Source organism: Phoca vitulina, unplaced genomic scaffold (assembly GCF_004348235.1).
Source record: "Phoca vitulina isolate PV1807 unplaced genomic scaffold, GSC_HSeal_1.0 scaffold95, whole genome shotgun sequence".
NCBI classification, from domain to species: domain Eukaryota; kingdom Metazoa; phylum Chordata; class Mammalia; order Carnivora; family Phocidae; genus Phoca; species Phoca vitulina.
The window spans coordinates 1304881-1320321 of record NW_022589798.1 but is presented as its reverse complement, the minus strand read 5'-3'; the positions used below and the strand labels follow the sequence as shown (position 1 = coordinate 1320321).

Genomic DNA, 15441 nt, shown 5'->3' with positions numbered 1-15441 from the left:
TTATTTGCTTACTGTCTATTTTCCTTCTTGAGTCTGGAGAATGGGAAACCCATCTTCTTCTTCTCTGTCTTCCCAATGTCCAGCCCAGTTACCTGGCTTCATAGAAGCAAATGAACTAATCAATGGATGAATTAATTAATCAACCAAAGGAGGCCTGGAAAAACTCAGGAGAGACAGCCTGGAGCACTCAGATTCAAGGTCACCTTGAGGCAGGCAAGAGCAAGCTAGAGCTTGATGGTGGCTCACCACAAAAGGAGCCTCCAGGGAACAAAGGGGTGACTGTCCTCTGCCCGAATCAATGGGATCTTATAAGGCAACACGCCCGAGGAGAAAAGGCAACAGAAAAACCCCACAGTTTTAAGCTGAGTGTCTTGTACTCTTTTTCTTTGGAAAAAATCAACAAAAGGGTTCTTCACGGAGTCCTGAAGGGGGAAGCGGGTGGCTGAGGGCTGCAGCAGGAGAAAGAAAAGTTCTGAACCGTCCACATCTCTGATCACAGATGCAGAGTCAAGGAGAAGGAGGCCCCACTGAAGTCACACTTGGATGCCAGGCTCCCGGTGCAAGGGAGGGCACGGAGGCTGCCAGGCCCAGTGTGGGCACACACAGGGGGTATTCACAGCCCATGGCCACAGCCGTTCCCGCCCGCCCTGCGCACCCCCCGGCAGCAAACAGAACTCTCTGTCTCGGTTCCTGAGTCAAGCCTGCACAGAATTAACTGTAATAATTGGCAGGTGTGCTGCTGGCTTCTGGGTTTCAATTCACCGGGGGCTCATGAAAACGGGATGTTCTGCCGCAGCCAGTATTTAGCTTGGGCTCCGAGAAGCTTCAGCTTTCCATGACGAGAGACGAAGTGTGTGGCTGCAGCTGCCCTGGGCCAACAAGAGTTCCAGAACGGCCTTGGAGAAAGAGGCCCCTCTGGCCAGCAATCCAGTTCGCTCCTTGGGGAGAGAGGAGGAAATAGCCCTTGACCTGCTGCCCTTCTCAGGAGCACAAAATAATGGAGAAGAAAGGAGTCTTTCTGGGAATTGCTTTTTTTTCCCCCAGGATGGAAGAGAGTGATCATCACCTCCAGAAATTTTCTAGGGCAAGAATGCCCTTGGACTTCTTTCCATGAATACCTAGGATGATAAGGATGCTTATCGAAACCCACAGCTGAGCCACCATTCCACGAGAGCCGGCCACCTCCACTGTGGCACCACTATTTGCCCATTGCACACCTCACTAATCAAGCGTGGTTATCTTTTCCACCGAGTCTGAGACAGGAGCTCGGAATCCTCAACCCTGTGCCCCAGGAAACCATTACAATGAATAGGCATTGGCATGAGAGAGGAAAAGTATTTGCCACTTCTATTTTAGTAACTCAGAAGAGGCCAAAGTTAGAATCTCATCAGAAAGTTTTTTGCAAGGACAGGAGTCCAGGGATGTCCTACCACGGACTGTGGATTTGATGCCAGTTACTGGCCAGAGAATCCTTTTCACTGCCCTCCAAAGTGCCAGCTCTGATGATGATCCTCAGAAGGGGGAACACTGCATGGGATTTCACTGGGGACCCAGGCATGGTGGCCTGGCCTGAGCATCCTTTCTGCTCATCACACCCACACTTGAAGCTTTTTGCCACCAGTCTGTTATAGCAGGGACAGAGCTGGCTGCCATCCGGAAGTCCTTTCAGGGGACAGCTGCCCATGCATGGTGGCCCCCTGCCACGTGTCACCCCACCACTCTTTCTCAGCAGGCCTACTTGTGCCCTTTTTTTGTAGGAACTAATGTGTAGTGCTAGGGAGGGAGGACTCCAGCCTCCAGGGCTGGGAAACACTAAAGAAGCAGCATCCCTTGGGTTGGACCCACATTCTCCATGGAGGAAGCCCTTTGTTCACAATCCAAGTAATACCAGCTACTCCTTCATGGACAATTGTTCTTGTGACCTTGGGCTCCCTTCCAACAGGCTTTGGGAAGGTGTCTCCTTCCAGATGTCCTTTCCCATCCCTGTTTTACCTTTCATCAGAGACCAAAGCCTGAACAAGACCTCCTGCTGCTCAGCCCAGGGACACGGGGAGGATCTTCCTCTGCTATCACAAGTTGCTGCTGAGTCCCAAGCTCTTATCTAATGTCCTAAGGAGGAGGGAGGACTTAGCAGCCCCTCGCTCTTTCTTACCTCACTGATTGGGTTCCTGAGTCACACTCCCTGGGATCTGGGCAGTCACGTTAGCTCTGTAGGTCTATGTCCTCCCCTGCAAACAGGAATAATGACACCACCTCCTAGGATTGCTAGGAGGCCCAAAGGAGAGCGTCTATACAAAATGCTAGCATATAGTAAGCACTCAGTGGGTACAAGCTTTAATATGGGGTAGATATTCCAGCTAGCTATGGCACCTCTCCTATGAATTTTTGAATGTTGTAAAATACACATAATACAAAGTTTACTATTTTGAAGCGTATAATTCAGTGGCATTAAGTATCTTTACAATGTGCAGCCATGATCTCATACCAGAACTTTCCACAACCCTAAATGGAAACCCTGTACCCACTAAGCAGTCCCTCTGCTTTTCTCCCTCCCTACCAGCCTGTGGCAAGCACTAATCTGCTTTCTGTGTCTATGGATTTGCCTATTCTCGACATTTCAAATAAATAGAATCATGCAATATGTGGTCTTTTGTGTCTGGTTTCTTCCACTTAGCATCATGTTTTCAATGTTCATCCATGTTGTAACATATATCAGTCCTTCATTCCTTTTTATGGCTAAATAATACTCCACGGTATGGATAGACCTTATTTCGTTGATCTATTCATCTGTTGATGAACAGTTGGGTTCTTTCAACTTTTGGCTATTGTGAAATTGTGCTCTGAATACTTGTGAACAAGTATGTGTTTGAACACCTGTCCTCAGTTTTGGGGGGTATACACCTAGGAGTGGAACTGTTGGGTCAGATGGACATTCTATGTTTAACTTGTTGAGAAATCACAAACACTTTTCCAGAGTGGCTCTGCCATTTTACATTCTCATCAGCAACATAAGAGGGTTCTAATTTTTCCACAGCCTCAACAACACTTGCTGTTTCCCCGTTTTTTTTTAAATCTGACCATCCTAACCCTCTTACACTGTTGATGGGAATGCAAACTGGTGCAGCCACTCTGGAAAACAGTATGGAGGTTTCTCAAAAAGCTTAACATAAAGCTACCCTACAACTCAGCAATTACGAGGTATTTACCCCAAAGATACAAATGTAGTGATCCAAAGGGGCACCTGCACCCCAATGTTTATAGCAGCAATGTCCACAATAGCCAAACTATGGAAAGAGCCCAGATGTCCATTGACAGATGAATGGCTAAAGAAGATGTGGTACACACACACACACACACACACACACACACACACACACACTGGAATATTATGCAGCCATCAAAAAATGAAATCTTGCTCTTCCTCGGCGCTGCCTGCGGAGGTGGCAGCCATCTGTTACTAGGCATCATGGCTGCCCTCAGACCTCTGGTGAAGCCCAAGATCGTTAAAAAGAGAACCAAGAAGTTCATCCGGCACCAGTCAGACCGTTATGCCAAAATTAAGCGCAACTGGCAGAAACCCAGAGGCATTGACAATAGGGTGCGCAGAAGATTCAACATTGGTTACGGGAGCAACAAGAAAACAAAGCACATGTTGCCCAGTGGCTTCCGGAAGTTCCTAGTCCACAACGTCAAGGAGCTTGAAGTGCTGCTGATGTGCAACAAATCTTACTGTGCAGAGATTGCTCACGATGTCTCCTCCAAGAACTGCAAAGCTATTGTGGAAAGAGCAGCCCAGCTGGCAATCAGAGTCACCAATCCCAACGCCAGGCTGCGCAGTGAAGAAAATGAATAGACAGCTTGTTGTGCACGTCATATTTGTGTTAATAAAACCATAAAACTACAAAAAAAAGATGAAATCTTGCCATTTGCAATGACATGGATGGAACTAGAGGGCATTATGCTAAGCGAAATAAGTCAATCAGAGAAAGACAAGGATCATATGATCTGGCTGATATGTGGAATTTGAGAAACAAGGCAGAGGATCATTGGGGAAGGGAGGGAAAAATGAAGTGGGATGAAACCAGAGAGGGAGACAAACCATAAGAGACTCTTAATCTCAGGAAACCAACTGAGGGTTGCTGAAGGAGAGGGGGTGGGGGATGGGGTAGCTGGGTGATGGTCATTAAGGAGGGCACGTGATGGAATGAGCACTGGGTATTATATAAGACTGATAAATCACTGAACTCTATCTCTGAAACTAATAATACACTATATGTTAATTAATTTAATTTAAATTAAAAATTTTTTTTTAAAAATCTGGACATCCTAGTGGGTTTGAAGTGGTAAATCATTGTGGGTTTAATTTGCATTTCTCTGATGATTAATGACACTGGGCATCTTTTCATGTGCTTGTTGGCTGTTTGTGTATCTTCTTTGGAGAAATGTCTATTCAAGTCCTTTACTCATTTTTTAATTGGGTTGTTTGTCTTCTTGTGGTTTCTCCTATAAATTTTAGGTCATCTTCTAACCAATGGGGTCAGAAAAAAGAATCAAAAGACATGAAAGTATATGTGTGTGTGTATGTGTGTGTGTGGGGGGGGTGTCCCAACTCCTTGTATAACCTGGATGAGCAGGGAATAAAGCTAGTTCCTTTATGTTGTCTAGAACTTATTTGTCTTCCTTCTGGTCTTTATTGTTCTGATCTTCTTTATTACCTAGATCCTAAATTTAAAAGGCCCTCCCAATTATGCTCAGTCTTTCTAGAAGAAAAAAAGAAAAACCCAAATTCTAAGTCTCGAGATTTCTTTTCCCTGGCCCCAAGGTTGTCATGGCCTCTGACAGTATGGGGTTGTGGTGGTTTTGTAACCTCAAGGCAACGGGGACATCTCAGCATTCTTGGTGTGGTGATTTCTGCCTTCTCTCGATTCCTAGGCCATATCCCTTGTCTGCTGGCTGAGCCTCACACACTGGAAATGGTAGCCAAAGGCTGTGGCCATATGGTCAGTCTCCTCGGCTCCATCAGAGGCCACCTGCTCCTGGTTATTGGTCTCCCCTTTGAGGTCTGGTTATGACTTCCCTGGGGGCCTTCCTCTCAGAGGTCCCACCTTATCCCAGCCAGAACTTTGGCTCTTCTTGAGGCTCACCTTCACTATAGACAGGTAAACCAAGGACAGCTCAGGAAAGCTATAGCCTCAGGCCTTCCTGCCAAACTACCCAGCAGCACCGTGTTTGTGTGGATGAGCTGCCCCCTCCCCCCCACCATGGAAGCTGCAGAATCTTCCCAGAGACCCGAAGAGGGAACAGATGGAGTGACATCATCCTGGTGGCTCCTAGGAGAGAAAATTCAGGATGTGGCAATCAAATAGATCCTTGAAGGACAGGGGAGTGTCTTGGGGTGGGAACTCTGCCCTCTGAGTCTCTTTCACTCCTCAGAACACCTGACAGTGTTAGACAAAGAGGAGGTGCTCAAGCCACCAACTGCTTGAGTTGACCGTGACAGATGAAAGCCTTGGGAGGTTGAAGGCAACAGCTCAGTGACTATTTACTTTTGAATTAAAGGAAACATTCAAATGGCCACCCAAGCCCATCTCCATCATTGACCATGAACTCCCCTAACTTTTGTCCACAAAGTGACAAAGGTACAAGGTCTATATTTATTTCCCTTCCCTGCCAGTCTTGTAGGTCAGAAGAAGGAATATTCCCCTCCACTTGGAAGCTAATTCTCCTACCTGTGCTCATAATTCCTAACCCTTCATCTTCTTTAAGATCTAGACCTTAATCCCAGGAGCTCAAAGAGAGGATGCCCTTCTCAGATCTTCAGAGCAGTGGTTGACCAGTTGGTTTACTGCTGACTCCTAAAAGCAGAAACTGCTGAACCTTCCATTACCTGCTTCTTCTGCCACTGCTTGATAAATGTGCTTATCCTGATCTGCCTGCCAGTGGACTACAAAATCAGAAACATTTAAGGTTCTGTGATGAGAAGGAGAAAGATTGAGCCTCCAGCCCAAGAGGCCTCTGTTGGAGCAGGACTGACAAAAGGGGCTTGAACAAACAAGTAATGAGAATGCTCAAGAGGACACAGAGTCTAAGAAAAGGACTTATAGAAACTAAAAGAAAATTATTTTTTATTTTAAAAAGTTGGGAAATAAACTGAAAGAAGGATGATTACTGCTTATCAGTGAATTAAAGGTCTAGGGGATCAAGTAGAAGAAAAGCTCATAATATGAAAACATAAAAATTTGGAAAACAGGAGGAAACAGTAAGAGATTTAGAGGACAAAACAGGAGATATGACGTTCAAATAATAGAAGTTCCAGAAGGAGAGAGAAAGAGTGAAGAACAGATGGAGGAGAAGTAATATTTAAACAAATAACAGAAGGAAATTTCCATGGTCTGATGTGAGATTTAACACTGTAGGTTGAAAGGCCCAAGTTCCAGACAAGGTTATTTTTTTAAAGACACACACCTAAATATAACTTGGTGAAATCTTGGAATTCCAAGGACCAAAAAATATTGCTTACCAAGATGAGAGAGGATGAAGAGATATGAAGGGAGATACAACTTTTTCTTTCTATATCTTTGCATTGTTTCACTAGTAAAAATGAGTACTCGTTATGTTCAAATTGACAAAGAAAAATATTTTAATGGGTTTCTAATGATTCTCATTTTTCTATGGACCCTCTTGACCCAATGTCTCAAGACATGCATGACTTTGGACCCAATGCCTAATTGTCCTATTTTTCTGATTCTGCCTCTCACAACATCTGGCTTCTGGCCAGCCTGAGCTCCTTCAGACCCATAAGCACTTCTCGTGCCTTTATTTTGAGCCTGGAACTGTGCTTGACATTCATATACAAAGATGAAGAAGCATGGTTCCTACACTCAAGGAGCCTAAGTTGGGAGTGAGCTGAATTTGTTCATTGGGGGAGGCCTCTGGGCCTTTGCTCTTGGCTGATGATCAGGGTAAGTGGTGACATATAAAAGTTCATGCCAATTTCTTCCATCAGCCTGCCTAGAACACCCCTTTCGCCCCCTCCCACCAAAGGAAGGCGGCCAGACACTATCGTCCTGTGGTTTCCATGACAACCTCGGGATAACATTAGCTGTGACCCAGCTGGGGTTCTTCTGAGACAAGATGGGTGACTTGGTCTTCCCCCACCCGTCCCAGCTCCTTTTCCTTCTCCCTGCACCTACCTTCCACATCATCCCAGTCACAATGTATGTTGGAATTTCCTTATTTCAGGAACACATTCTACATTTGAAAGTTGACTCACCCCCTGGGTTTGCTTTCCAAAGGCCATGGAAAAGAGTCCCCAAAGGCAGGCCACCTGAAGCAGTGTCACCCAGGGGGGACAAGGGACTTGTTGAGGTTAAGAACCAAAGAGAATTAAAAGAGGAGACTCTCTGAATAGGAGGGCTCCTCCCTTCTTCTCTGGTCAGGGGAGTGAGATGGAGATATAGAAAGCTTAAGGGAAGCCAGCAGGAGAAGCAGCAGGGAGGACTGTAGAGGTGGCCTCTATAGGAAGAACCGTGGGGGACCACCACCCAGGAGATGGACCTGCAGTGCCTCCGGATCTGCCAGGGGCAGCTCAAGAGGGTTGCAAATGATACCCAGTGAGACAGAAACATCGCCACATGGGACAAAGTAGGGTTTCCAATCACCACACATGGCTATAGAGCTAATGCATTTGCATACCTGGGGGTACCTGGCTAGGTAAAGGAGTACAGCTTCGCAGGTGTTCAGTGACTCCAAGTAACCCCAGATGCATCTTTAGTAGAGTTAGGGAATAAACTCACACTCCCTGCTTGTTTGCCATCACCCCTCCCCTCCTTGCCATTCCAAAGCCCACCTCTCTGACTCCTTCTCCACCTGCCCAGTCAGAAACTGGCCAAGGCCTGGGGGGTTTGGGACTCTTCCTCACCCCAAAGCTTCTTCTCAATCCCAGAGGCCTAAAAACAAGACCATGGTCATCCTCTTTCCTTCTCCCTGAGATATGCAGCTTAGCTGGAGCAAAGACCCCAGAGGCCCAAATGAGGAAATGTCAAGACATCCCAGGGCAGCTCAAGGCCACGTTGCCAACCCTGGCCAAGGTCCGAGCCAAAGGACATAAAGAAACAGGCTTTCCATAGAGAGTATCTTCAAGGATTTGCACTCCTGCCCAGTTGACAAAAGCCCCAAAGTGTTGGCCCAAGGAGGGAGTGCCAGCTTTATGTTTAGTCTGGCACTGATCTTACGGGCCTGCAAGGATCAGCAAGCTGCGAGTGTGGGTTTCAAGGCCCCTGAGTACCCATGTTTATCTTCAGGCTCAGGTCCAAAAGCTCAGAAATGTGTCTGTTTCAAAATAATAATTACAATAGTCTGTCTTCAGTAAGATGCAGACTTTGGAATCCATGTCAAAGTACAGTGGGACAAAACAGCCCAAGAGAACGTGATTTGGGTGCACAAAGAATGGAGTTTAATCTAAGAATTCTCAGAATTCACATGGGCCTCACACACCTCAACAAGAAAAGGATGTGAAGACATTATAATTGGAAGAGATAATTAGGGGGAAAGACTGGAGCATAATGTTTTTTTGTTTTTGGTTTTGGTGTTTTTTTTTTTTTTTTTTTTTTTTTGCAAAATTGGGTGTTTCAGCTGGTTCTGGTCATCAGACAATGGAAGGACTAGCATTTGGATATTCAATTACCTCCTGAAGCTGAGGACCAGTTGAATATATTTGGTTCCGGAAATGTCCCAATGAAGCACGAGAAAAATGGAACAAAAGGCTTTTTTGCGGGGGCCAAGCCATTCTCACAGCTGCAGAAATGGAAGACGAATCCCAGAACACCCTCCACCCTGCCCCAAACCCAGCCCCCACATGGCCTTAGGGGAGTGCATGAGGCAGAGCCTCACCAGAGCTTGGCTCAGTACAGCACGAGCCCCCCAGGAAGGCTGCCTCTGTTGGCCCACCCGATCCCTAGGACACACCATCTCTGTCTCCCTAAGAATGAGAAATACTGAAATAACCTCTCTGACTGTTGGCACCCAGGCACCCTGGCACCCAGGCCCTTACCAATTGGCCTCCCTGCCTCCTTAGAGAAAAATGCCAACTTCCCAACCACACACTGACATTCCTGGCAGAAAGAGCCTTATTATTCCACCTGAACCAACGAGAAACAAAGCCAGTCCAGAAATTTGCCTATTGGGATTGCAAAGCTTTGAATGCCATCAGTCATGTGGAAAATGTTGAGCCGAGCCTGGCAGAGTCCTCCAAGGCCTTCATGCAAAAAACAAAAGGCTGCTGAGAGCGTTCAGGCCCGCATGGAGGAGGGATCGCTAATCACAAAAGCAGGCCCTGGCTTCCTCCGATGGCCCTAATGAGGACCAGGTGACCACCGATGAATGCGACCACACTGCGTTTGCATTTGTCAAATCTGAGATTACTGCAAAGCCTGGAATGAATGAGCCTACAAACAAGAAAATCTATCTGTTCGGGAGCTGGAAAGAATAGGATGTGGAAAAGGCGGGGGGTGTCATCAATTATTTGTGGTTCTCGGAGAGCCAAGAATTATGCTTGGAAGTACAACTTCTGAGCATCTGGAGAAGTCTTTGGTCAGCATCCTAAGTCTTCTGGATAATATCAAAATCATTCCGACCATCCAAGCGAGGCCAGATGGAGGCAATATTGTGTAGTGTGCAAACTCGTCTTGGGCCCCTCTCTGCCCTCCCCCTGCTTCTTGCCCATCTTCCTTGGGGGGAGGTGAGCACATGCCCTCCATCACCATCACCCCCACCACCACCACTACCAAGAACAGCTTAGGGTCTCACCTTCTCACCTGCCAAAATCTGCTCCTAAGAAAGGATTGGATACAACTACTCTTGCACTAATCACGGGATAAGTATTAATATATTTACATTGTAATGGGAGTAAATGACTTCAGATAAGGGGTCACAATTCTCACTGCGCAAACTGAGGAATTAACTGAGAGCAGAGGGGGTGGGGGTCACAGGGACAAAGCCAACGAGGCTTTGGAGGAGGGAGGAGTGACGCTCACCCAGCTCTGCCCTTCACTTCCTGTGGGGCCTTAGATGTGGCCTCTCTCTCCTGGTCTCAGTCTTCTCTCTAAAAGGAGGGGCGTGGCTGTGTTCAGTTTGGCAGCACATACACTAACATCGGAACGATGCAGAGAAGATTAGCATGGTCCCCTGCCCAAGGAGGGACAGGACTTCAGGCACTTGAACATTCCTTCGATCTTGACCAGTTCACGGTCAGCCAGCCAGCGGGAGCTTCTTGTGAGCCCCTGAGAAGTAGTGAGGCATGTTTATGGAGATGGGGAGAGCCGAGAGGAGGTGCTACGGCCCTCCTGTGGAACACTCCAGAAAGGTGGGCCATGGCGTCTGCTGAGCCCAGGGGACAGAGCAGAAGGGGGGACTCTCACCCATAGGAGCATTTGGTGGTCCTACTGATGGTGTGATAAGACTTGGGCTGGGGCTGCTCCCGTGTCCCTGGGGGAGCCCCTGACCCAGGGGTACCTGGATTTTACTCCCCTGCAGGGTTTCCACTCACACTGCGGCTTAGACAAATGGCTCAGCTTTGCCAGGGTAAAGGATGTCCCCTGGAACTGTTCAAGGCCGTGGCCTTGCCTTTTCCTCCAAATCATTCCCAAGCAACATTATATGTGTCAGGAGTTCTACTGTCCCCGAAGACCCTGTCGCCTTCATCATACTTCTCCCTCTTCCCTCACAGCAAGAGCTCATATCCCTTGTCTTCCTCCCTCTCTGCCCATCACTTGGGATGGGCACCCCAAACCCCAAAGCACTCCATAAACCCTGCCGACTTGATTGGACTAGAAGTCCAGGCCACAAATGACCATTCCTGGTTATTCATAAATGTTGTGGGGTTTTTTTTATTTTTATCTTTTTTTATGAGAGGTATTTGGGTGTCTGGGCAAGGGGTTTTTAAATAACTTTTTATAGCTAATGAAGACTTTTTAAATATCCTTTAAAACAAAAGGCCTTCTTGAAGTTGGGTCTGCAGAGCAGCGACACAATGGACACCCTGTTTACTGGCTACAAATTGTTTACTTTGCTACAAATTGAATGCAGAGAGAGGGCTTTTTGTGCTTAGGCTTGCATACATGTCAGCCTCGAAAAGAATTCAAGTAACTTTAGCCCCATTCCACACACTCCACCTCAACTATGTGCTATGGAATGATGTTGTGTTTGGAGCCGTTTGCCATCGATCTGATTTGGCCCTGGAGTGGGGTGGGGGGTGGCCAGGTCTCTTATTACAACTGTACTTTAGACCCTAGGGTGAAGAAAACGAATTCAGCAACTCGGTATCTTTGACCTGCAGAGAAGACTCAAGATCTCACTTGAGAGGGAAGGGAGGGCTTGCAGGAAGGAGGGAGGGAGAGGCGTGCTCTCTCCTCACAGGTTCTTTTGGGGAGATACTCCTCACCCTCTGACCTCCCCACACTCCCCGCCCTCCAGGGTGTGACATGATTAAGAATAGATCTTCCCTGCTTATGGGGTGGGAGGGTCCAATAGACTCTACAACCATGCCAATCCCTTTGTTTCCGGTCCTTCACCCTCCTTGCTGTCTGCTTTGGGCAACATTGTGTCCCCCCTCAGATTCATGCATTGAAGCCCTAACTCCCAGTATCTCAGACCGTATTTGGCAATGGGACTTTTAAAGAGGCCATGAAGTCAAAATGCTGCCCTAATTCTATCTGACAGGTGTCCTCATAAGAACAGGAAATTTGGACACACACAGAGATACCAGGGTGCATGCGCACAAAGGAAGGTCTGTGTGGGGACACAGTGAGGGGATGGCCACCTACAAGGCAAGGAGAGAGGTCTCAGAAGAAACCAACCCTGCTAACACCTTGATCTTGCACGTCTAGCCTCCAGAATGGTGTGAAATACATTTCTGATGTTTAAGCCACCCAGTCTCTGGTAGTTTGTATGGAGCCCTAGCAATTTAATACACTGTCAAAAGGACAAAGACCCTGGAGCTGTTTCCAAGCTTTTGTTCCTCATCTATAAATAGAAATATCTGTCTTGCAGGACTCTTGTAAGTGTTAGGTTTGCAGATGACAAGGCACCTGGAGACATTTGCTACATAATTGCGAATGTTAACAATGTTACTACTTTGAGAGACCAATCAGTGTTTATATGTCCTTCCTAGAATCTCTCTCTATTGATTTGATGATTTACTACAAAAGAATTTAGTGCTGTTGGCAACCCTGGAGATCTCATCCTTGTTGCGCATTTCCAGGGGCTGCAATCACGCTGTTTGTCGTCCCTACACCAATCCCCTCTTCATGACTTTACATCCTCACCAATTTCACGGAAAATCAGTATTTCACAGTAATCATCGGTGAGACAAAGGTTTGTTGAAGGTCTATATAAATTATATCCACAAAGCTATTCACCTTCATGTCAAACTCTAAGAAATAAGTCGGGTGTGATTTTTGCCCTGATATAATCTGTTTTCTTTCGCAAAGAAATACTTTTTTTTTTTTTTTTAAGTATTGGTGATTCTGTCTTCTCTCCTACCTGTGCTTTGTGACATGCTGGAGAGGCAAGGCTTGTACACTGAGCCCTCTGTGATGTAGTAGGGGGCTTCCGGGGACACTGTGGCCACATGTAATGACAGGTTACATCCTTCACCAACAGTCTTGGCAGTTGATCTACATTTAGCTTGCTTGTCTTTGGAAACACTGGACTTTGACCACCTCTGACTCCAATCTGATACATTAGACTCTCCCCCAGGGCTCTCCCATCCAACTACTGGTGTGGATCCTGGCCGCATACCACTTCTCTCCCTTAATATCTCTAAATGAAAAGACCGTCTTAGCCCTCAGTGTCTGATGGCCACAGAGTCTCTGCCTGGCTTTTGGACTAATCTTTCTATAAACACTCCGGCAAAGTTAGCTCACCACAGGAGCTATGTGAGCTTTCTAAGTGAGATGGGCACAATAAAAAAATTGGTCAATGGCACCAGCAGAGATAAATGTACGGTATTATATTTAATTAATGTTTTTCAACGGTTAAGATGCTCTCACTCCTGGCTGATAACTTCACCCTCAGGAGTGTAGAGAAGGCGATGGCCATGAAAAGAAAGTTGTCTTCTTTTATATTAGCCATAGCTTTCTTCGAGAACTACTTCCCTCCAGATCTGATGCCTTTCCCTCCCTCCACACCAGCTCCTTTCTGACATTACAAAACCATCTTCTCCTGAGCCCCCTGTCTTCCCCAGCGGGCCATTCATTTCTCACAGCCAGCATTCTTTTTTAAACACTTAATTTTTCAATTCGTATTGAGATATAGTAGACATGTCACCTTGTAGAAGTTTGAGGTGTACAGCATGCTTAATTGATACATTTATATATTGCAATATGATTACCACCAGAGCGTTAGCTAGTGCCTCTCTCCTGTCATATAATGATCATTTCTCTTTGTGGTGAGAACAGTTAAGATCTCGTCTCTCAGCAACTTTGAACTTTACTATACAGTATTGCTAACTATAATCTCTATGCTGTGCATTTGATTTCCGGGACATTTTTATCTGCCAGTTGCAAGTTCATACCCTGAAATAACATTTCCCAGTTCCCTCACCCCTGCCCCCCCAGCCCTTGGTAACCACCATTTTACTCTCTGTTTTTATGAGTTCTGCTGTTTTTCGATTCCGTATGTAAGTGAGATCATACAGTTTACGTCTTTCTCTGTTGAGTTTCACTCTGCAGAATGCCCTCAAGATCCAGCCATATCTCAAATGGCAAGATATCCTCCGTTCTCCTGGCTGGGTAACGTCCCACTGTATGTGTCTGCCACGTTTTCGTGGCCAAGGTTCCTGATCACAGGGTTGTTACCCACCACCACACCTCATAGCCGTGCGTTTGTTCCTGAATGTCTGAAGCCTGATTGCCCCATCCTACCACTCACCAAAGGAAACTCTCAGTCCCAAGGCCAAAGGCTGAGCCCCCGGGGGCAAACCTCCCCACCCCCCCCACCCCCTGGGGGAAGGAAACAGAAACACCCGGCTACCAGCAGGAGGATGAGGGGAGAGGCCTGGCTGAGATGTTCAGCCTCGTGGGAAATTACAGAATCATGTGCAGTGAGCTTCCAGGCATCCACACCGCAGCTGGGGACAAGCATCTGCCTGCCAGAGGGGTCGCTTCCTCTCCCTCTCTGTGACCCACAGCTTCTGCCACCCCGTATCAGCCCACCCCAATGTGCCAGCCTACCCTCCATCTCCCACCTGCTCTCAGGCTGCCCCAGCCCTCCCCTACACCTTTCCACACCCTTCAGAGATCCCAGAGCCCATTCTACACTGAGCGCCACTGAATACCTAACTTTGGCCAAGCAATTGCATATTATTCTGTCCTCACAGCAAACCTACACGTTAGGTACTGTTGCCACCCTCGTTCCCATTTCACAGGCAAGAAAACAGTCCCTGAGAGAGTCAACTATACTTGCCCAGGGGTCACTCTTTTTAAAAAGTAGCAGAGCTAGAACTCTGTCGCAAGAAGTCTGGCTCCATGGAGCCTGTCTTGCCTCATGTCTGAGTCTGTTTCCCTCTTACTATCTGTGTCTGTTCAGCTGCATGGCCCTTGGGCAAAGAAGACTCCCCAACCCAAGGCAACGTTGGATCAGAGGGGCTGTCCTCCTCCAGGGAGCTCTGAGCAGTCTGGAGAATACCTTGACATTGGCAGCTGACCCCTTACTCTCCCTCCTGAATTCTGTTCCATCCCTACTTCTGCCCTGCCCCCACCCACTTCAAACCAGCTCTGCGGCACCCACTTTTCCTGTTGAGTTGCCACCATGGGAGAGGAACCCAATTTTGTCCCCAAAATGCAGAAAAGAGGAGCAGTTCGAGTGGACTGCCCAGTTTCAATTCTGGCCCCACCACTTATTCACTGTGTGGCTTGGGACAAGTTACTGAACCTCTCTGTCCCTGGGACTCCACGTCTGTAAAACGGGGATGATAATAGCACGTTCCTCTCGAGGAGATTGTGAAGATGAAGCAGCACGGTATGAACACTGAATAAGCATTTGCTCTCACTGTTTGCACTTCCCTTCTTTAAGAGGTAATATTTTGGTGGGAGGCTCTCAAAGGGGGAAAACACTCAAAGAGCTGAAGAAATACAGCACGCACTGTAGAATTCCAGGCACCCTGGAAGGCCAAGGGTCCTTCCTTGCACGCCCCAAATCATATCACCCCCATGCCCTGACTATGCTCACAGAGCAAGTAATAGCCACCAAGCCAGTTTGCACTAAGGGGCCCATCGCCTCTTGCCAACACTGACTCAAAGTTTGCGTTAGTTTGATACGTTCAGGGGAGGTGTCCATGCTGCTAAAAAGAGCTCCATGAAAGACTCACCTCTGTAGTGGTGCAGTGGTGACCATTACCCCAGGAAGTCAATGAGGGAGGGGCAGGGCCCAGCCCCCGGCTAG

The 15441-nt window shown here is 47.2% G+C and overlaps 1 protein-coding gene and 1 non-coding gene across 2 annotated transcripts; both read left to right on the top strand.

Annotated features, from left to right (window-relative positions):
* The first annotated feature begins 3466 nt into the window (after positions 1-3466).
* LOC116627258 (60S ribosomal protein L32-like) lies at positions 3467-3900 on the top strand. Its single transcript, XM_032396988.1, has one exon. The coding sequence runs from the start codon at positions 3467-3469 to the stop codon at positions 3851-3853; it is 387 nt and encodes a 128-aa protein (XP_032252879.1). The 3' UTR covers positions 3854-3900.
* A 6222-nt stretch (positions 3901-10122) lies between these two features.
* Positions 10123-10228, top strand: LOC116627260. The gene has a single exon (XR_004298463.1). It is a non-coding gene; the product is annotated as a U6 spliceosomal RNA (small nuclear RNA).
* The last annotated feature ends 5213 nt before the right edge of the window (positions 10229-15441 follow it).